This window comes from Babylonia areolata, chromosome 8, assembly GCF_041734735.1.
Source record: "Babylonia areolata isolate BAREFJ2019XMU chromosome 8, ASM4173473v1, whole genome shotgun sequence".
Lineage (NCBI taxonomy): Eukaryota > Metazoa > Mollusca > Gastropoda > Neogastropoda > Buccinidae > Babylonia > Babylonia areolata.
Window position 1 is genome coordinate 26,328,677 of NC_134883.1, and position 23,243 is coordinate 26,351,919.

General features: G+C 38.9%; 2 protein-coding genes across 3 annotated transcripts in view; both read right to left on the minus strand.

The window, feature by feature from the left end:
• Positions 1-2: 2 nt before the first annotated feature.
• The window catches only part of LOC143284689 (uncharacterized), a 29,479-nt gene continuing 6,238 nt past the window's right edge, over positions 3-23,243 (minus strand). Inside the window, exons 5-15 of one of the 2 annotated variants that reach the window (XM_076591620.1) lie at positions 22,431-22,499; positions 19,410-19,535; positions 13,192-13,251; positions 12,655-12,727; positions 8,554-8,571; positions 5,133-5,193; positions 4,589-4,679; positions 3,808-3,902; positions 3,137-3,297; positions 2,269-2,343; positions 3-989 (exon numbers count right to left, since the gene is read on the minus strand). In XM_076591620.1, the coding sequence (XP_076447735.1) occupies positions 808-989; positions 2,269-2,343; positions 3,137-3,297; positions 3,808-3,902; positions 4,589-4,679; positions 5,133-5,193; positions 8,554-8,571; positions 12,655-12,727; positions 13,192-13,251; positions 19,410-19,535; positions 22,431-22,499 (1,011 nt within the window). In that variant the 3' untranslated portion in view covers positions 3-807. The remainder of the gene's footprint in view (positions 990-2,268; positions 2,344-3,136; positions 3,298-3,807; positions 3,903-4,588; positions 4,680-5,132; positions 5,194-8,553; positions 8,572-12,654; positions 12,728-13,191; positions 13,252-19,409; positions 19,536-22,430; positions 22,500-23,243) is intronic. The other variant, XM_076591621.1, reaches the window with a different exon arrangement.
• Positions 13,846-16,883, minus strand: LOC143285109 (uncharacterized). Its single transcript, XM_076592322.1, has 2 exons — positions 16,696-16,883; positions 13,846-16,049 (listed from the first exon to the last, which is right to left on the minus strand). Exon 2 carries the CDS (start codon positions 15,970-15,972, stop codon positions 14,890-14,892), a length of 1,083 nt encoding a protein of 360 aa, XP_076448437.1. The 5' UTR covers positions 15,973-16,049; positions 16,696-16,883; the 3' UTR covers positions 13,846-14,889.

The window sequence follows — 23,243 nt, forward strand, 5'->3', positions numbered from 1 at the left end:
AAAAAGTTCAGAAAAAGGAAAAAAAAAAAAAAAAAGGGGAAAAAAAAGAGACTTATCAGTCCTACCCTGTTTATTAAAAAAAAAATTAAAAAAAAAAAAAAAGTGAAAAGTTCAGTCCCACCCTGAGTGCAACTGCACCTGATTCAGCCATACCCAAATCCAAGCACACCTGAGATCAGCCATACAAGTACGGCTATACCGACTTCAGTCATACCAAAGTGCAGCAGTACCTAGGTTCAATCACACCTGATAGTAAGCTGCACCAAAGTTCAGCCACATGTGAGTGCAATCACATCAGTTCATCCCACAGAAAATCAGTGAAAGTGCTATCCCCAGGCAAGACAAAGTAATTACTTTAAACATGTCAACCCTTTGACAAATATTGTACATACTGTTTCATCCCACAGAAAATCAGTGAAAGTGCTATCCCCAGGCAAGACAAAGTAATTACTTTAAACATGTCAACCCTTTGACAAATATTGTACATACTGTTTCATCCCACAGACAATCAGTGAAAGTGCTATCCCCAGGTAAGACAAAGTAATTACTTTAAACATGTCAACCCTTTGACAAATGCTGTACATACTGTTTAAAAAAAAAGAAAAAAAAAAAAAAAAGATTCATCACTCCAAAGCTGTGGGTTTTTTTTTCTTTCTTCAAGAACAACATTTTACCAACAAATAGAAATACCCGGACACAAAACAGCTTTAAGAAAAGCTACACCAAATCCACACCCTACAATGCAAGCTCATTACGTCAGTGGAAAAACAAACAACAAAAAACAAAACACAGGGGCGACCTGGATGTTCAAACAGTGGGTCCCTCAGGGATCTGGGGCATCTTGGTGTTCACACGCGCAGCGCGGAACACGGCCAGGGCCCCGAGCGCGGACAGTCCCGTCATAAGGTAGATCACACTGCCCCAGCCATAGTAGGTTGATATGAACCCTACCAGTGGTCCCTCCAGGCAGGAGCCCAGACTGCCAAAACCTGACATGTGACAGATTTGTGTGAGGCGTGGTAAAACAGTGTGTGTGTGTGTGTGTGTGTGTGTGTAAGATGAAATTCTGTTTTAATAACGGTGTGTGTGTGTATGTGTGTGTGAAAGTTTATTTAAAGATGGTAAACTGAATAAGCAACAACTGCTTTTTTTCTTGTATCAAGCCATCTTTCTGTGTGCAATTGTGCATGTGTACATGTGTGTGTGTGTATGAGCGAGTGTGTTTAATTTACAGACTACACAATATTCAGCACACAGACATGGTGTCAAACTGTCAAGTGAGTGTTTGTATATAATGTATGTTTTACATACAGAATAACACCCCTAGTTCAGCACACAAACCCACAAATAACATTACAACAGCACTGTCTACCATAGCAAAATCTTCCTAAAAGACAGTTTTGAACTCCTGCAAGTCTTAACTTCTAGTTATCATGATATCCGTCACATATTCAGTATGTACATGTATCAGGACAGGACTTTATATAAGATTTTCTTGTTGTCCTGTTCATCGATATCTGTGTTGTATTGTGACGTGTTCCAAATAAAATACTGTTTCACTCTCTCCAGACAAAGGAATGCATGAGCATTCCTACATAAAATGTATTCGGTTTCAGACGACGGAATGGAATAGCATTTTCAAAAAATAAAAATCCATCACGCACTCTACACGTGATTTTGTGATTAGCCAAGCAGAGTGCGCTATTCTGGGTCACTCCACAATCGAATGGTATGATTGGCCAGCCTGCCATGTGTGGCCCGTCTCGCACACACGCTGACAAAGTCGCTGACCGGTCGTCTGCTCGCGTGCCAGCCTGTTAGCAAAGCGGGCTCTTCTCAAAATGTTTTGGAGCGAACAAGGCAATGAAGGCAACGTTTTAGTGTTGCCAAAGTACTTGACATGCTACAAACTGAAGGGTCGGACATTGAAGAGGTGGATGATGACGAAGAAGAAAGTGAATTTAATGCAGAAAACGAGCATGGGTATGGTGATTCTGGGTGAAAATTTGGCATTATTTTCTACATATGGCAAAACTGTAAAAATAAGATGAGAAATTTGATTTTTTTTTTTAATATATAGATATATATATATATGTAATAGCTCAACACATAATAAACCAGTTCTGAAAGTTTCATTTCCTTACTCTGTATTTTGTATTTTTTGCAATTTTTTTCCAAACCCTAACAAATGGGCCTTCTGTGGGGAAAAACAAGGGAGAAAACTTGTCGTCCCGAGAGAGTTAAACCAATTCCTGCAAGTGGACATACCATTAACGAAGCCAATCATGGCCCCCGCTGCATTCCTTCCGTCTTTCTGGGCAATCTCTGCCGGAATGGCCCCACCTGATTAACAACCAATCAGATATAAGTATTACTTATTATTGTTCAGCCTTCACTCTTTGTCATTAAAATCATTATTCTATTTGTTATAACTGTTGTGGTATAATGAATTTTGTACAATACATCTTTATTCATCCATCTGGAAGCGTTTGGATTGCGTTCAACCATTTGGAAGCGTTTGGATTGCGTTCAATCTTAACACAAAAAGGAAAAAACTTTTTTTCTCTCTTTCATTTCTATCACAAAATGATAAGTTTTTGTCGATGCCTAATTCTAGCAGTACATGAAAAAAAAGAAATGCCTAAGTTAAAAGTAAATGCCAGGTTTCTGTCAATGCCTATTTCAAGCAATACATGAAGAAAATTGCAAATGTTAAAAGTTACCATGAACACAAACATGAACGCACACACACACACACACACACTGAAAATCCAAACAGGATGATTTACAAAAACTGTACAAACATCTAGCCAGTCGGTAGCAGGGTATTGATTATTGTCTCTTTTTGAGTGGATTGTGTAATGGACTATAATATATAACGACTTACATCTGTTATTTACTGTTCACTGTATTCAGATCCCCCCACCCCCACGCCCCCATCTACATATATTCTGAATTGTCAAAATGAATATATATACAAAATAAAATGGTGGTCGACCCGAGAAAGTCTGGAAAACCCCCCCAAAAAAACAACCAAACAAACAAAAAAACAACAACAAAAAACAACATCTAGCCAGTCGGTGAAAACAAGAAGACAGCAGACGAACATTTCAAGTCACAACAGCATCCTGCTTACCCAGGATAGAATCGGGACCAGCATTGAAGGCCCCGGCCAGGAACAAGAAGATGATGTTAAAGAACATTCCCCATGTCCCCGTCAGGGTGAACAGGATCAGCGCTACTGATGATGACAACATCGACAAGCCTGTCCCCAGCATGCTTCTGCCATTGAAAACACTGAAACAGCAGCGGAAAGAGGATGTCTGTTAGCGTGCCTGAGTGTAAAATGGTCTGTGTCAAAATATACACTTGACTGCTTACCAAGTCTGCTTTCAGGTATATATATGTGTGTGTATATATATATATATATATATATATATATATATATATATATTTTTTTTTTTTTTTTTTTTTAATATATACATACACAGAGAGAGAGGGGGGGGGGGGGAGAGAGAGATGTAAATGTATACATATATGTGTGTATGTGTGTGTGTACATATATACATATGTATGTATTTATATATATACACTGACATGCATTAACACATGAGTGCATGCTGACATGCACACACTCACACACATACACACAAAGATATAATCTATCCTGTAAATGATGATACATACACTAACTCATACAAAACATGACGCAACTGCATATGCTCCCCTTCACACATTTGCACACACACACAACCTTTCCATCTCTCTGTGTCTTTCTCTCCAACCACAAACTCAAGTTCTACTCACCGGTCAATAACCAAGCCAATAAGAGCAGTGCCCACCACTCCTCCTATCTCAAACGTAGTGGACAACATTCCTGCCGTACTCTGGGGGTAATTCAGCTGAAATAATCATTGCAAGTTTGTTTGTTTGTTTGTTTTTTTCAGCCCACACCTGTTAAATTCTGTGGCATGAAACTAAATCAGCTTATGTAATGGAACTGGTGCTTATCTACGGTCTTTTTCAGAAATAATTCATTCCTATAATTTGATATTACATGCACTGAATGCTTGTCAAGAAACTTGAAGAAAGGGTAGGTGGAAATTACATCAATGCATCAGGAAGGGGTGCATGTATGTAAACACAGAAAGTATGTGCATGTGCTAACTTAATGAAAGTACACACAGAATGAGGCAAAGAGAGGGTATATATATATATTTGTGACATGGAGACTCAGAAAGTGTGTGCAGGGTGTGTTTGATGAGAACTTGTATGCCAGTGTGTGTTAGTTTGTGTCTGAAAGATATTGCAAGCATACAATAACTGAATTTTTCCACACAAGAACATATATCAGGAAATTGTTTTACAAGTATCAACACCAGCAGTGTCTCTATATACTAACAAAATTAAAATATTTACTCAAAATGTCATCATGCATACCTCTGCACACACACGCACGCACACACACACTCACACACGCACACACACACACACACACACACACACACGCACGTACACACACACACATACTCACACATGCACACACACACACACGCACACACACACGCACACACGCACACACACACACCTGTTGTAGCAGGTACATAGGCAGCCACATATACATGCAGTAGCGAACCACCTTGAGGCAAAACATTCCCAGAGCCGATTCCATTACCATCCTGAAAGCAAACGTGCACATTCAGCCACTTGCACAACCAATCAGTATCACTAAAACAAACAAATTCCAACAGAAATATAGGTAAGTTTTACATGCTCTCCCTGACTCGATCATGTACAAGCAAACATACAATGTATATATACATATATACAGACAAAGATAGATAAATATTATATACGATGACTGCACACATACAAACTGTGAAACATAACAGATGCACACTCGTGAATACACAGATGCACACTCATGTGCACACATGCACAAGAATAATGAAAGGACTGGAATGAATGCATTTATAGATTTTTTAAAAATTTTTTCCTACTTTTGTCCAAAATCACACACACACACACACACAAATAAGTCTACAACTAACATGCACGCATGCACCTGCACACAGACACAGACACACACACACACTAGCCATACACACACACACACACACACCAACACTCACGGAATTTTCCACAGTTCCCACATGGTAACCACTTCCCCAGTCTGTCCAGACTTCACACTTTCTGCAGTATAAATATGCAAAAATGTTGTCACAGTTGCTCCACTGTCCAAAGGTATGTCCTTCACATTCAGCTCAATTTCAAAGGGTAATATCAAGTCAATTATTCAAAGTGCAATACACATGTGAACCATACCACCTCACGGATTTTAGGATGCCACAGCCAAGGAAGATTACCTTAGAGACCATGATTATTTTCTTAATGACAGATACAAAAACTGCTCTCTATCTATTCATATGTGTAGAATATATATCTATAAATCTAATCAAATCTACACAAATCTCTCTCTCTCTCTCTCTCTCTCTATATATATATATATATATATATATATCTTCTTCTTCTTTTTTTATGTATTACCTTATGTCATAACTCATGACTTAATTGAGAAACATGTTAACAGTCACCATAGTAATAACCAACGAAAATGCTCAGTCAGTTCTTAAACTGACGATCCTGATACAGCCAACAACTCCGGTATGAATACACAAGCAGATCAAAATGTTGCATAATTTCATAATGTTTTAGGCCATATTCGAATACAGAGAGCAGTATCCTGTCTGCTCTGCATGTACGTTTTCACATTATATGGTTGACCTTCAATTCCCACATAATATAGTTGTCCATCAATTCCAGTCCAGGTGAGAAGTCCAGATCAACCTGCAAAGGTGGGACGGGGTTGGAAATAAGGGCAAGTGGGAGAGAGACCACCAGTACTAAAAGTATACTGCAAAGGTGGGAATGGGTTGAAAATGAGGGCAAGTGGGAGAAAGACCACCAATACTAAAAGTATACTGCAAAGGTGGGACGGGGTTGGAAATAAGGACAAGTGGGAGAAAGACCACCAGTCCTAAAACTATACTGCAAAGGTGGGACGGGGTTGGAAATAAGGTCAAGTGGGAGAGAGACCGCCAATACTAAAACTGTACTGCAAAGGTGGGATGGGGATGGAAATAAGGTCAAGTGGGAGAAAGACCACTAGTCCTAAAACTATACTGCAAAGGTGGGACGGGGTTGGAAATAAGGGCAAGTGGGAGAAAGACCACCAGTACTAAACGTATACTGCAGCCTGCTTGTGTTTTGAAGAGGGTTTTTTTTTTTCTTTTGTTTAATTGAAACATATACACACATATAAAAAAAAAAGATGTCAAAATAAAGCTCTCTCTCTCTCTCACACACACATACACATGCACAGCCTGATTCACTCATTAAAAGACAAAAACAAAAAAAAAACACCTTAAAAAAACATATCTATTACTACAGTTTTATTTTATTTTTTTGAACATATATATATTTATCTTAAATTTCACACACACACACACACACACACACACACATATATATATATATATATATATATATATATATATATATATATATATATATATATATATATAAAATTATTCTAGCAAAAGTTCGTGATAGCTCATCCAAGCCTTTGCAAATCTACAAGCTAAATAACACACACTGTCACATGATAACAATTTTCAAAACAATTTACATTAACTTCAGTATAAATAGTTTGTTGATTACAGAAAATAAAGTTATTTCTAAATAATATAACCAGATAGACTTGCAAAAGAAATGATTAAGGAAAAGGAAGTTATCTCCAAATAAATACGTAGCCAAGCATGATCAATTGTACTTAATGACAAACAAATGCATTTAAAGATTTTTTTTTTTTTTTAATCATTATTCATGCCACATTGTCTTTACTGACTTGAAGTTAGTAATATTCTTTGTACTTGTACTAATCCTGATTTTTATACATATTTCTTATATATATATATATATATATATATATATATATATATATATAGATATAGATAGGTAGATATAGATATATATAGATACAGATATAGATGTATATATTATGTATAAACTTTCTCTCCTACAAAACAGAGGACAGGAGGGAAATAATGAGGGGGAGGGGGTCAGCTTTTGAAAGAGGACAGAGTTGGAGAGTGCCAGAGATCCAGAGAAAGAGAATTCCAAACAGAAGGTGTTTGATACTGAAAAGCCCTTTGACCAAATGTCTTTCAAGAGACTTTGGGGATTCGAAGCAGCTTTTCTCCAGAAGACCTGCGAGAACAGGACAGAGTGTAAATATGAAGGACAGAAGATAAGTAAGAAGGGAGGGAACCTTCAAAATGGCGATAAACCAATATGGCAATTTTGTACTGAATTCTGTACTGGATGGGCAAACAATGAAGTTGACACAAGAGAGGGGTAACATGATCTTTTTTTTGACTTTTTGAGAACGACTCTGGCAGCATTGTTCAAGATCATCTGAAGGCGTGATATCAGATCAGAAGGCAAACCAGGGAGTAGTGAATTGCAGTAGTCAATATGACTGAGAATCAAGGAACAGACAAGCTGAGAGGTTGCTTCAAATGTCAGATATGTCAAATGGTACAGATTTTTCTCAGTTGGAAGTTTGCAGTTTTGCATAAATCACTGGCACGGTCATGCACTGACAGAGCTGAATCAAAATATGCACCTAGGTTTCTGACAGAAGTTTGAAAGTTGACAACAGCACTGCAGGCAGTCTAGGTATGGTCCAAAACATGATAAAGCACAGATCCAGATCCTACATGCATGGCTTCTGTCTTGACATCATTGAGTCTGAGCTTGTTAGTCAGCATCCAATCTTTCACTGCAACTATGTTTTTGCAAAGGATAACAAAAAGAACTTGGGGAAGAAGCTTTTGTCAGCTGGGTGTCATCTGCAAACTGGTGACAATCACATCGATGTTCACTGATGTTGTTGGACAGTGGCTGAATGTACAGACTAAATAGTATTCAACCAAGAACTGAACCTTGGGGAACACCATATCGCACAGGAAGAGGTCTGGATTCAGAATGAGAACTCGAGATGAACACTATTTGAGTGTGACTGGAAAGACAAGATTTGAACCAAGTGAGGGCTGTGCCAGAGATTTCAAAAGTGTGATGAAGACGGTTGAGAAGTTTATCCTGATCTATTGTGTCAAAAGCTGCAAAGAGATCGAGCAGACACAGAATAAGCAAAAGGAAAAGCAAGTGTTCAGGAAAGAAAGAAGAAGCTGGAAAGTGAAAAAAAGAGAGTTAATTTTGGAAAATATATATTTATATTAAAAAAACATCTGCACACAACATATACACTGCTCATTGACAAAATACAGTAAATAGATGTTCACAAAGCAATCAGATCACCCTTCACCATCTTCACAACTGAATGTGCACAAAAAGTGAATTATTGTTACCTGTTCAACTACACACCCAGAAGTAAGAACCATGAAAGAACCCACAAAACAAACATGTAACAAAGGGCAGAACAGTGAGTTCAGTTAAATGATGACAAACAATACTACACATATAACTTACTTTCCGAAGATGATGAATCTGATGTGGAGAGTGAAAAAAAAAAAAGAGATAAAATAACTTGAGATTCAATAACGTTCTGTGTAATCTATCATACACTATACTTTCATGTTAAACAAGACAGAATGCTTTCTGGCATTTAGGTGTGTCTAAGGCCAAAGAAGTGTATGATGATAATCGTATAGCTTGTGGTGACAATTATCTGTTGGGGCATGAGAGAGGGGGTGTGGAGTGGGGGTGAAGACACAGACATTTTCCAAACGAGTAGATAATCATAATCACAGAGCTTGTGATGACACTTCACTGCTTGGAGCATGGGGGGCAAGGGGGGATGAAGACAGATGATTTCCAAATAAGTGGATAATCTTAATCATGTACGTTGCTTGGCTCTGCTTTTCTGCTTTCCACTCCAGTGGACCTACCTATCTTTTTGACCTCATCAGTGCTTACACTCCCTCAGAAACTCCCTGCTCTTTCTATGACTTATATATTCTGAAAATCCCTCATGTCAGTACACGAACCTATGGTGGATGTTCTTTCCTCTTTGCTGATCCTCCTATCTGGAACAGCCTTCCACATATCCCTTCATCTGACTCCATATCTACCATGTTTCACTCTTCACTAAAAAGTCATCTTTTTAAAACTTATCTGTAAGCTCTCTACGTTTCCTCCTTCTTCTCCTCCAACACCACCCCATGCCTGTCAGCTCACTTTTTATGTAAGAAGAACGAGAGAGGGAGAGCAGGGGGAGGTGGAGGAAGAGTGGTCATGAATAATTCATGTAATTTGTAACATTTTCTTTCATATAATGCACCCTGAGCTCTTAGAGAGAAAGGGCACTAAACAAAAGTACATTATTATCATTATCATAAAGCTTGTGGTGATGCTTTACTGCTTGGGGGAGGGGTTGGGGGGGGGAGAGGGGGTATGGGGGGGAGACACACAGACAAGATCAAATCCAGGCTATACATGGTCTGGCATGGATGACAGGGAGAGGGGAGAGGCAGGATTATCATGCTGTCAGTTCAAAGAAGCATCAGGACTCTGCACCAGGATGTCTGAAGTTCCTTCACACAATACCACTTCTTCAAATAACACTCCTTCCAACATCACAAAGATGTGTTGTCTAAACATATGCTGTTTGACGTTTGAAGTTGTGTTGTTTGAGGAAACATGATGAAACATGGGAAAGCAGACTCAGGTGTGAGATTTAGGGCAGTCAGAAACAACTGAGGGAATGATGCAGGCATACAGAAACATAGGCTGACCCATGTACATGCATTTTCCAAGCACTATTGATAAGGAAAAGCTGTTTGGATTTTCTGTCACATACTCTCCTCACTTTTGCCTGAAACAGGATCAAATACCAAATCAAAACTGACTGATAAATGAATGATCAAACAAATGCAAGAATTACCAACAAACAAAACAGTCAACTGAAAAATGAACGAAATAAACCAACAGACCTGCCAAATGATAACTACTAGACTTGAAATTAGCATTTTTATTATTTCAGAGTAGCAAAATAAGTGTCTTTCAGTAGATACAGCAACTATCACTCACATCACCACATGACTGTTTCAAAACTCAGACTTCTTCTTCGTTCGAGGTTTGCAACTCCCACGTTCACTCGTATATACACGAGTGGGCTTTTACGTGTATGACCATTTTCACCCAGCCATTTTGGCAGCTACACTCCATTTTCGGGGGTGTGCATGCTGGGTATGTTCTTTTTTCCATAACCCACCGAACGCCGACATTGATCACAGGATCTTTAACATGTGTATTTGATCTTCTCCTTGCGTATACACACAAAGGGGTTTCAGGCACAAGCAGGTCTGCACATATGTTGACCTGGGAGATCGGAAAAACCTCCACCATTTACCCACCAGGCGCCGTTACCAAGATTTGAACCCAGGACCCTCAGATTGAAAGTCCAACGCTTTAACCACTTGGCTATTGCACCTGTCAAAACTCAGGCATATTTTACGGTCATATTTATCAATATTTCAATCATTTCCTGTCATTATAATGACTTTTCAACACAGACACTTCACAAAAGACAACTCCAAAACTCTTTTTGAAATGTCCAGCCAGAAAACAATCAGTTTTTTATGCCATTTCTTTCCTTTTTGATTACAGATTTTAGCAACCTCAACAGCATTTTTCTTGTGAACATTACAATCTAACATTCTGAAGCTCAATTTAGCATGCTGTAAACTGAAAATGTAGCAGTTTGCAAGTCTAAATAAAACGAATAAACCAACAGAACAGAAAATGGTACCCTCTGTCCTTTTTCTTCCACTGAGGCTGACTTTTTCTGCAAGAAAATCAAAGGAAGATAATTCCTTGCTTAACCACAGGACTCAGTGAAGTAAACTGATGAAAAATCACAGCAAATCTAAATTTCATCACTCGCTAAATCACGTTTCAGTCAAACAGAATTATGTAAAATCACTGAGGAATAGCAAAAATGAATGGCAGCCCAGTGGTTAAAGCACTGGATTTTCAATCTGAGGGTCCCAGATTTGAATCTCAGTAATGACACCTGGTGGGTAAAGGGTGGAGATTTTTCCGATCTCCCAGGTCAGTGCGTATGCAGACTAGCTAGTGCCTGAACCCCCTTTGTGTAAATACACAAGCAGAAGATCAAATACACATGTAAAAGATCCTGTAATCCATGTCAGCATTTGGTGGTTTATGGAAACAAGAACATACCCAGCATGCACATCCCTGAAAGTGGAAATATGACTCCCTATAAACAAAACAGTCATAGGCGTAAAAAATGTTACATCTGTATGAGTGTGTATGTGTGCGTGACTGAAACTTGATTGAATGACACAGGAAATGAATGATGAGCACCCAATGGCAGCTTTCAGTTGGGTCTACCCAGGTAGGCAGCCTATTGTGCAAACGACTGTGTTTGTATAATGCTTAGAGCTTGGTCTCCAACCAAGCGCAATATAAGTATCCATATCATCATCATGGCATAGGTTTCTTAGAACCAGTGGCTACTCATCTGCTTATCTAGCCACATTAACTCACTCCGGATGATGGAACACAATAGCGTTCCTGACGTAAGGTAGCGTTCCCGATAACGTTTTCCACGTTTTCCTCATGGGGTAGCATAACAATCACAGCTACAACGGGCATTGCGAACGTGTCAAGGGCTGAATGGAAAGTTTCTTCATTAGATTTCATAACAACACACTCCACAGCGAGCCAGTAAGTTCAGGACCCCACAAGACAAGCTAATCTGTATACATATCGAAAATGGCGTCGCTGGCGATACAAGTGGAAATTTTTGGAGCAAACTTGATCACGGCAGTGGCTTTTACCGCTGCTATAGTGAATGAAATGCTTCAAACTGAAGGTTTCGACATTGACGAGGATGATGAAGACGTTGAATAAAGTATCTGCAGTGAAGAAAGCTACCAGCAAGAAGTTACTGATGGTGACTCAGCTTCTAAGAGCAGTGAAGAGGGAGCGGGGTGGGCATTCACACAACATGAGGAGAGGGGTCAGTGGGTCAAGTACAGTGAGTTTCATTCAGTTACTTTATGTTTTGTATTTTTTGTGATTTTTTTTCCTAACCCTAACAAATGGGTTGTCTGTAGAGAAAAGCAAGGGAGAGAACTATTCGTCCAGATTGAGTTAAGAGGTGTTTAAGATCTCCCATCCATTATGCAGTTTCTCAAACACATAAAGACACACACATACACTTCTGTGTATGAACAATATTTACTTAGACGCAGCCATTCAAACATACACATGCTGATGAATACATGCATATGTACACACACACACGTGCACTCTTACATAAGCATTTACATGAGCACTCATATATGCAGCTACATACAGATATTCATTCACAATCATGCATTTTTCCAAATCCATTCAGTTAAGAGGAACATGTTAGTTTCAAATCTATCAACATTTCCCATGCAAAGAACAACTCAACATTTTCCTCGTCAAATTCTTGACAGGATGCATAATCATATCACTTTTGAAATCTCAGCTCCCACGGACATTCATGCTTTTTTCTATGCCCTTATGCCTGATACAGCGACAAACGGAAAAACTGTGATATGCCAAACTTCTCACTTTTGCCATTGGTGTTTGGTCCACTTTCATCCGAAGACTGGTAGAACATCAGGACAATGGCACCCATCCCAAACTGTAATCAGAATATTCATTCATCATCGGATCATGTTGAGTAAGAGTGTGTATTTTGTGTGTGGGGGTGCGTGTGTGTGTCTGTGTGTGTGTGTCTGTGTGTGTGTCATAAGTAGTTTGAGAAATGAGCAGGGTCAATCAGGGGATGTGAATGTCTGTTTGTATGAGAGCAAGAGAAGTGTGAGCATCTGTGCGTCAGCTGAAACCTTCGTATACATAGATAGCTGTGTGTGTCTCCATGTATCAACACATGAGCTCATATGTTGCATTTGCATGTATGAGCGTCCATGCATGTTATCTGTGTATGCGCGCGCGTGCGCGTGCGTGCGTGCGTGCGTGCATGCGTGCATGCGTGTGTGCGTGTGTTGTGTGCATTTGCTCATGTATTTGTGTGCATGTGGATGTGTGCATGACCAAGCCGTGTTGTACTGTTTTGCATGAAAGACAACCACTGGATCAACTCACCACAAAAAGAGCAGGAAAAAAATGAGTTGATCTCCAACCGTAGTTTACCTCCAAAAAGACCTGGAAAGGAAAAGTCCATACTTATGCCTTCTGGTCTTACAAATCAGCTTCAGGCATCAAAACAAAAGACAAAAAAATCAATAAGACAAAACAAGAAAAATGAATTTTTGACAGATGAGAATGAGAGAAAACCATTCTACTTCCGAAAGTCATAATCTGAATTAATCATGTGTTCAAAATTATCTTTCTTTCATTTGATCGTTTTGATTCTCGTCCCAGCTAACTCTATTCTAACAATAATGTTCACAGACTATGAATTCATACTGAAAATGAATGATAAAAAATAGCAATAAAAAAATGTTTATATCTATAATTTGTTGGGTTTTGTTTTAACATGTGTGTGTGTCTGTATATGCTTATGTGCATGCATGCATAACTTGTATAAATATGTGTGTGAGTATGCTTGTACATGCATGTATGCCTGCATTTGTATTATTCAGATATTTTCTTTTTATATTATCAGTATAGATATTCATGTAAGTTTGTTTGTTTTTTAAATAGATTTGAGTGTTACACACACACACACACACACACAAACACACACACGCACATACACCACATATATACTCACACCCCACACACACACCATATATGTGAGGCGATCCCACAAAGGGTACATTAAGTGTCATTTTGAAGATTTTCAGATATTTGCATAATCAAAAACTAGAGAAATAAAGCTTCACAAACATATACTTTGTTTTCATGTAGGTTTATTCAAACAAAAGTTATATTAGTTTAAAAACAGTATGTAGCATGACGGCCATTTTGAGAAAATGCCACTTTAAGTTGGCAGAGCTATCCTGATAAAATGTCCATAGCAACGGAGGTTATTTCTTCACTAAAATGAATGAAACTTGGTGAAAATCATTATCACCCCTTCCTGTTTCAAACCAAACCAAAAAGAAATGTATAATTTATCATTAATTTACATTTTTAACCGATTTTGTATGCAAAGATTTTACATAAAAGTGCACACTGAAGCATTCACTGTAGCTGGCTATTCATGATTTCTCTAAAGCATGTACACTGATCATCATCTGGTTATATGTTCAAACATATTATCAAAGTTTAGAACAGACAGTTATTTTGCTGTAAGTGTAATAAAAATAATTTTTATATCTTTCAGGGAGGAATCTATCATGTAAGACTGAGGCAGTCTTTAGTTCACTTTGAATCTGATCTGGTGTATGGTAGTTCTAGTACAAAGCCCAAAACCTAAACAGTAACATGCAGTGACCAAAGAAAAAAAAGTAGTAAATGACACCTCTACCCCACAACAACCAAAAATCACGAATTTCACAAAACAATATGAAACAAAAAATTCACATACCTGAAATTTCTCATGTCGATATGCTGAATAAGTCCACACACACATACTGAAGTCTTCTGAAATATCTTTTTCTCTCTAACTCACTCTCTCTCTTTATATTTTAAAAATATTATTTTTTATAAGTAGATTTGGTGTAGCGTATACAATTATTTCACATTCACCAAGCACGGTCCACATACTTTGACGCCTCCTTCAGTAACGAAATGAATCTCTTGAAGTCCATGTCAGGCACACATGCAAAGTTCTATACAGTATGCTCCAAAAGAGAAAATGGTTTGTCAGACCTTCACACATGACAGCTATGAGTTTCAATATCTTGGCTCTGGCGTCAAAATGTCCTTTGCATCTTCCCGCACAAAACTTCTGATGTTTTTGTACAGGTAATTTTGCCTCTCAAGAGACAGGCCTGGAGGTGGTATGATGGCTGGCTCATTGGGAAGCTCCCTCAGAACAGTAGCCACCTTATCTTCATCAACTAAAGGAAACACTGTTTCCTGGTCTGCCAGAGTTTCCCTGTACATCATGCATCCGGGCCTGTCTGATGAGAAGCGAAAATGACCAATCTTCTTAATTCCAGGCAATGTACGGAAATGATGGCCAAAAAATTGCTGCCAGTCAAACACGTCCACCTGTGTTCTGGCATCCTGTGCCTCCCCCTTCACAACCTGTGCCCTGTTGATGTGTTTCACAGGTGTACTGTCCTGCACCACATCACACAGGTCCTGAAGACAATGTACTTCAGCTCTCCTAAATGCTCGCTTCAAGAGACCGAAGCACCAGTCCGGAGCGAATTTTGTGTGTCCAGGAGGCATGAAGTGCAGACCGATTGAGGAATGTTTGCCCATCAACACCCGCCAAGCACAGTACCACAAAACAAATCTGTTTTTGTTTTGTCCCGAACAATTGTCACAATGCAGATCACAGTGCTGCTCTCCCACTCCATAGTTGTTGAAGAAGTGGTGGAGGTACGATACAACAGCATTGGATCCTTTGCTGGAGGATGCTCCTTCATCGATCAGATAGTTTATCTGCTGAGGAAGTCCCTCACAGCAAACCCCAAAGATGCCCACTTTCCTTGGGGTTAAAAAATAGAGAGGCCCAGGCTGGTAGGGGCTGTGTGGAAGGTGGACTTGTTGGGCAAAGTCAAAAGAGTAGTGCATGGAACAGGCTCTGCTGTTGCTGGGGCTTGCACTCAGCTCCTGAATTCCCTGTTCCTGCACCACTGCCTTGCATGCCGCTGTCATGGTCCTGTAGAACCGTCGTTCTTCCTCCACACGACTGAGGTGAGCCTGTTGAGCAGTGAGCAGCTCACCTTTCTCCTCGTCGCTGAGGTTGGCACTCCTGTAGATGTGGTGCATGTTCTTCTGACAGACCCAGCACAAGTCTGTCATGGGACGTGCAACCACAACAAATGGGAGTAGTGCTGCCCAGATCCTCCTGAATGTAGAGGCCGCAACAGGTCGGAATCCTGGAATTTAATGAGACATATAACTAAAAAAAACATATCACAGAAAAAAAAATCTAATATAAATTAGTTATTGGGCAGGTGACATGAAAACTTAAAAGATAATAAGTGAGGCAGAGTCTTGCACATCCAAACAAATCTAATCTGATGTGTTATGGAAACATTAAAATATTATGTGTCACGCTTTCTCCAGGAACAGCAGCATTAATTTCCTATAAGAAATCTCTAAACACAATCATGACAAATACTATTTTGCATGTAACTGATTTTTTGTTGTTTAAATATGGTTAATCATTTATCAGTTGCATAGATTTAAGAATAACATTTTTGTACTAACAACAGTTCTAAAGTGGTTCACACTTGTCCTATCTTACATGCTGAAACCAAAACTGTTTCCAGTAAACACTTTGTCCTCCTCCCCTGAAACAAAAACAATTAAAATATAGAAACTGGAATAATGCTGCAGTCAGTATGAAAGTGTTATTTACTTATTATCACTAGGCCTATTATTCTTATTCTACTTATTATTATTATTTATCACTAGGCCTGTTATTCTTATTCATTTTATCATAATCATATTTGGACACACTCCGTGAATGCCTTAAAAGAATACTATGACAGAAAAAAACAAAAACAAAAAAAACTTCACCTGCAACTGCAGCACTGTCAAGGAAGTCTCTGTGCACTTTGCTCTTTGGGGTGCTTGATGGCAGCAGGAGGATGTCATCACGATGGAAGCCTGGCACTCTTCCTGGAAGACTGACAGCATTATCCTCTGCATAGTTGAGGATAAATCTGTACACATTGTTGGTATCAGCAAGAGACAGAGATCTGGTGTTGTTTTTTCTGCCACTGAGCTGCTTTTCTCGCAAGAATCAAGGGATAATTCCTTTTGCTATACACATCCAGTCAGTTAAGTTAATGCTGAAAAAACCAAATCAAAGTTTCATCAGCAAATACTGTCATCAAAAAAATAGTAAAATCACTGAGAATACAAAAATGAATGCCCCATGTAAGACATGGATTTAATCAGTAAATTGAATTGGTCAGTATTACACGTGTAAGTGAGATTTTCCATTCCAGGTCATTTCAACTATTCTAGCTGAACCTTGTAAATAGCACAAGGTCAAATAATTAAAGATCCTTAATCATCACATTAACAACAAACAACCCACATCACACACACAAAAGTCGATAGTATGACTCCCTAAAACAAAACACTTTAGGTAGTCTTTCACATGTATGATGTGTACTGTGTGTTGCAATATTGTTGAAACACAGAAATATATGATAAGCACCCATATGGCAGTTTGTTAGCTCCACCAGAGGCGCCTATGTGCAAAAATGACTGTGTTTGTAAATCCATTCATTCATCATGGCATAGGTTTCTTAGAAAGTGGCTACTTCATTGCTTGTAATGGCTACATTAATACACTGTGATGGACAATGCGTCCTGAGAAAGACTTCCCGATAACGTTCCACACTTCCTTGGATAAAATCAATCAAGTACAACCATGAATGTTACATTTGTGATTTTTTCCTCATAGATTTATAAACATCAATGGTTCCATAATTACAAGAACCATAAGAACTAATTCTTAACCATAACGAAAATTTGCGCGCTGCATACAAGTAGGAAGTTTTTGGTAGCAGCTTGATCACTCTTTTACGGCTGCTATAGTGAATGAAATCTTACTGATTTTGACATTGACAGTGATGATAAACGATTGTCAAGTTATCTGCATAAAAAGGAAAGCATGAGTTATGAGATATTCTGTTAGAGTAAATGGGGTGTGTGTGGGTGTACACAATATAATCTAGTGTCAATACAGTATATCATTTCAATTAATATTAACGATATTTGTATTATTTGTGATTTTTTGTCAACAACATTGGTTATTTGTAGAGAAGCAAGAAACTACCCAGATATTAATTGTGATCACATTATGGCAGTTTCTCAAACAATAAAGTAACGACTCACTTGTGTAGTGATACAATATATACTTAGATGTGCCTATAAGTACAATCTATGAATAAAACAATACAACAACACAACCATTTACATAACATACATCAACACTCAACACACACATCAGATTTAGTGTCACATATGTATTTTCCAATCCTTATTTTTTAAGTAGGAACATGTTAGTTTCAAAATCATAAATTCCATGCAATAACAACCAAACATTTTCTCGTCAATTGACAGTATTCCATATATTAATCAAAAATCATCAGGCCCACGTGACATAAATGTATTTTTATGCCGTATTGTGGATAAGTAACTGAAAAGAATATACTCACTGTTGTCTATTGTTATTGCACTTTACCGAAGAGAGGGAGAAACAGGACAAACGCACCATCATGTAATCATTCTTAGTGCTCATTCACCGGAAATCACTTTTGATAAGAGGAATATTTCTTGTTGTGGTGAAGGTCTTGTTTGTAGCTCTGTGTGTGTGTATGCTTTGCAAGAAAGAGCAGGTCATCAGTGGGGATGTAATGCTGTTTGTTAGAGCAAAATGTCCTCTTTTGCGTCAGCTGAAACCTATGATCTAGAAGTGCAGGTGTGTCTCCTGTTCCCAGACTCTGTATGATTAATTGCATGATACTGTGTCCTGCTAGTATCCTGGATGCGTTCGCTGTCGCTTGCGGCACTGCGTGCTTGCTTGAGTCTTTTGTGTGTCATGTTCGCTCCACTGTATTTTGGCATGCCTGAGGCAATACAACTCGTTTGTATCGTTTGCATTAAGACACCACTGATCAACTAGAAAAAGACAGCAAATGCGATTCTCCCTTCGTTTATCCAAAGACCTGAAAGGAAACGTCCGAACTTATGTTGGTCTTAAAATCACTTCAGCGCATCAAACCATAAGACAAGAATATTAAACAAAATCGAAAATGAATGTTTTGACAGATGAGATCGACGAAACCTCTACTTGATGTCTAATCGATTATCAGTTTGTTTACCTTCATTTGACGTTGATTCTCGCATGATATTAAAAGTTAACTATTTGTACTGAATATGAATGAGCATAGAATATAGCATAAAAAATTGTTTTAATGATAGTCATAGTGGTTGTCTTACTGTGTGTGTAGTTGTAATTTTTACGTCATGAGCATTTTTCACGAATTCGAGGTGAAAGTTTTGCCGACAAGCTTCAGAATGACAGCATTAAACAACTTTATTTTTCGAATAATCCATATAGATTCAGTATGAATCTAATGTTTATATTCTCGAATAATAGTGAAAAAACGAATCGAATAAACATAGCCACAGCAACCCTTCAACCCCACCAACCCAAATACTACCCCCACACCCGGCACTCACATATATATATTCACACACACACAGCAACTTACTGCGACCACAGTGGCAAGAACACCACCGCCGAAGATAGAAGTACCCAGCATGCCAAAGACAGTGTTGATGACCTCGTCAGAAAACCAGGAAATGACAACCTTGGTAACGTTCGGCCAGCACTGAGACTGCACAGGGATATCCCATCACTTTAGTTTCAGTTTCAGTTTCAGTAGCTCAAGGAGGCGTCACTGCGTTCGGACAAATCCATATACGCTACACCACATCTGCCAAGCAGATGCCTGACCAGCAGCGTAACCCAACGCGCTTAGTCAGGCCTTGAGAGAAAAAAAAAAGGTGAATAAATAATAGATAAGCTTACATAAATAAATAAATGAATAAATAAATAATAATTATAATATATAAAAAAAGGTAGTAGTAATAAATATAATAATAAGATAATAATAATAATAAATAAATAAGATAACAATGATGATAAATAAGCAAATAAATGTAAAACATGAAGACACACATTCACACATACACCCACACATGCATAACAGATATGCACGAAACATGCAGTTTCACAGATATGAAAGCACAGTTAAATACATATGAACGTACATGAGCTCCAACACACACACACACCACACACATTACCCTGCACCTCCTCTACCCCCCTCCTCCACACACTCATTTCTAGTCTACACATCGCCGCTTCCACGGCACACACACACACACACACACACACACACACACACACACATTACTTTACTCTTCACTCATTTCACAGCATGCAAGTGAAAAATGAAACGAAGTCAACAGACATAAGGGAGGGTTTGCAGACCCACTTCCGTTTGAGCTTCGTAGAGATTCCACAGTTGTTGTTTTTTTAGTGAGCACCGCGTGCCCATACGCGTCTCCATTTCCGGTCTTTTCCCTTTCATTGAAAGGCTAACAATTCTGGTGACAATTATTGCAAATTTACAAGACATGTTTGGTTTTATAATTACACCCATTATTTGCTTTGGTCTTCTATGTTTACTTTGAGTGTTTCACTTGTCACACGTCTCTGCCATGACATATTCAAACTGATAACTAATTCATAAGCTCTGCAAAAAAAATTGTCGAAACAAAGGCAGTGCAAACTCAGAAAAGCAAGTTACGGAGGTGGGCTGGGCTGCCCAAGATGTCATATGACCTACTTCTTGCTCTGCAAGCAACAGCAGGTCCTCCACCAAAGTGGGCTTCAAACCCTCCCTATTGTATCTGGTTGTGTGGTTTGGGTGAGAGAAGGAGTCAAGAAGCATTATTTTAGGACAGGTGATTTAGGAGAAAGCAGCATATGAAAACCTTTCATCATTATGGCAGAAAAGTAAAACTGAAATCATTAGGATATGGAATGCACTGTCGTGTAAACCAGAGATTTTGTTTCATAACAAATACATATCACAACAAAGAGTAAACAATGCTGTAGCCTGTTATCAATAAAGGGGATGGGGGGGAGGTGGGGGTGTGGGGGGTGTAGGACATAAAAAATGGAAAATAGGAAATTTTCTATCTAAAATTACGTTTAAATAACATACTTACCGTGACCCAACTAGTACAGACTCCGGCAGGGGTCTGACATTCCTGTCCTGTGCAAACTACTATCCGCCTATGCGGAGAAAACGAAAGTACTACGGCCGATAACCTCCCTGAAGTAGGTAACCTCCCCTTTGTCCCGCTGGCTAGCACCCTCTTTTTCCGGCAGCCATCATGACTCCTGTTCCTATGCTCTTCATACGGCTAAGTTTTTTTTTCCCGTATTTTCTGCCTGTCTGTCGATTCTCTGATGTTCTTGTTTTTTGTCAAATTATAGTTTCAGTTTCCCAAGGGGGCATCACTGCATTCAGACAAATCCATGCACACGCTACACCACACCTGCTGTGCAGAAGCCTGACAGCAGCATAACCCAACAGGCTAGTCAGGCCTTGAGTGCATGTATGTATTTTGGGTACCTATCCGTGTGGATCTCTTCTACACAATTTTGTCAGAGGACAACACTTCGGTGCGCCAAGTACATGCTTCACACAGGATCTTGGTTTATCGAATCATCCAAATGACTAGATGCTCAGTTTGATTTTCCAGTCAAACTTAGGAGGAAGGGTGAGAGTGGGAATCAAACCCACATCTTCTGGGACATTGTATTGGCAGGTGAGTGTCTTATCCATTCTGCCATGTTCCTCCAGAAAATACTGACAAACAGTAAATGATATAGTGCAAATAAGAATCACATCACCACATGTTTTAAGTCTCAGAGAATCATCAGATGCTTTTAAGCATCAAATCTCCCTTGACAAAGAGGAACACCACCAAAGTGTTAAAACTTCCTCCCTGTGATGAAACGGAATTTTCGTTCAGATAATAATTTTTCAGTTGAACAATACTAAGTTTGTTTTCAGGATCTGGTCAAGCTAACAAACTGTCAAATTCAAACATATCTTAACCCATATAACCCTGGGGAATTTACAGCTTTTGCAAGCTTCCATGCCATGTCTGTGCCCAAAACACAGACATTATACTGTTTTACCTCCATATTACATATGGACACACGCAGAAAAACTGTAGAAGTTAGTTCTCTTTCCTTGTGGTTTATGCATATGCGGGAACGTGGAAACCATTTTCATGAGAGATATTTTTACGCCAGGGCTCAATGAGTTAAGGCCTGCAACATTGTATGTCACTTCCTCCACAGACCGGAGTATTCCTGGATGCTTTATTTTGATTTCATGCCACATCAACTCACACACATTCAGTGACAATACATGCTAAAACAGTCCTGATATAATCTGGGACAAGAAGAAAAGATAATAAAAACTGCCAGCCCTGAAGTTGTCTAAAGTAAGCTACAATATGTAAGTACCTACAACTATCTGAAGCCTAGATTCATAACATACACAAAGAAAGAAAAAAAGTTAAAATATGGAAACTAAAATGCAATTAGATATTAAAAACTTCCCACATAAAAAATATCAGACACATTTTCAGCCACATGCACACATGCAAGTCGTGTTGTACACATATATATATATATATATTACCTGAGCAGTACCGTTCAAGAACAGAAAGATGCAAAACATGTACAAGTTGCTCCAGTAACCAAAGCTCAGCTGAAACACAGAGACAAATATCATTCAACACAACAGTACAGTTTCAGTTTCTCAAGGAGGTGGCACTGTGTTGAGACTAATCCATATACACTATACAACATCTGCTAGGCATGTGACTGACAGCAGCACAATCCAACACTGTAGTCTGTGCGCACATATCATTGTATTGTATTGTATTGTATTGTATTGTATTGTATTGTATTTCTCTTTTTATCACAACAGATTTCTGTGTGTGAAATTTGGGCTGCTCTCCCCAGGGAGAGCGCATCGCTACACTACAGCGCCACCCATTTTTTTGGTATTTTTTCCTGCATGCAGTTTTGTTTGTTTTTCCTATCGAAGTGGATTTTTCTACAGAATTTTGCCAGGAACAACCCTTTTGTTGCTGTGGGTTCTTTTACATGCGCTAAGTGCATGCTGCACACGGGACTTCGGTTTATCGCCTCATCCTAATGACTAGCGTCCAGACCACCACTCAAGGTCTAGTGGAGGGGGAGAAAATATTGGCGGCTGAACCATGATTCGAACCAGCGCGCTCAGATTCTCTCGCTTCCTAGGTGGATGTGTTACCTCTTGGCCATCACTCCATCTGCGTGCCTACCGCAGTGGATTTCTTCCACATAATTTTGCCAAAGGGCAACACTCTTGTTGCCATGGGTCATTTTTTTCAGTGCACCAAGTGCGTGCGGCACACAGGACCTTGGTTTATCACCTCATCCAAATGACTAGACAGAAGACACTCAC

What these genes read in the sequence shown, in the direction of transcription:
- LOC143285109 (XM_076592322.1), bottom strand. Translation starts at nt 15,972, where the DNA reads ATGACAGACTTGTGCTGGGTCTGTCAGAAGAACATGCACCACATCTAC.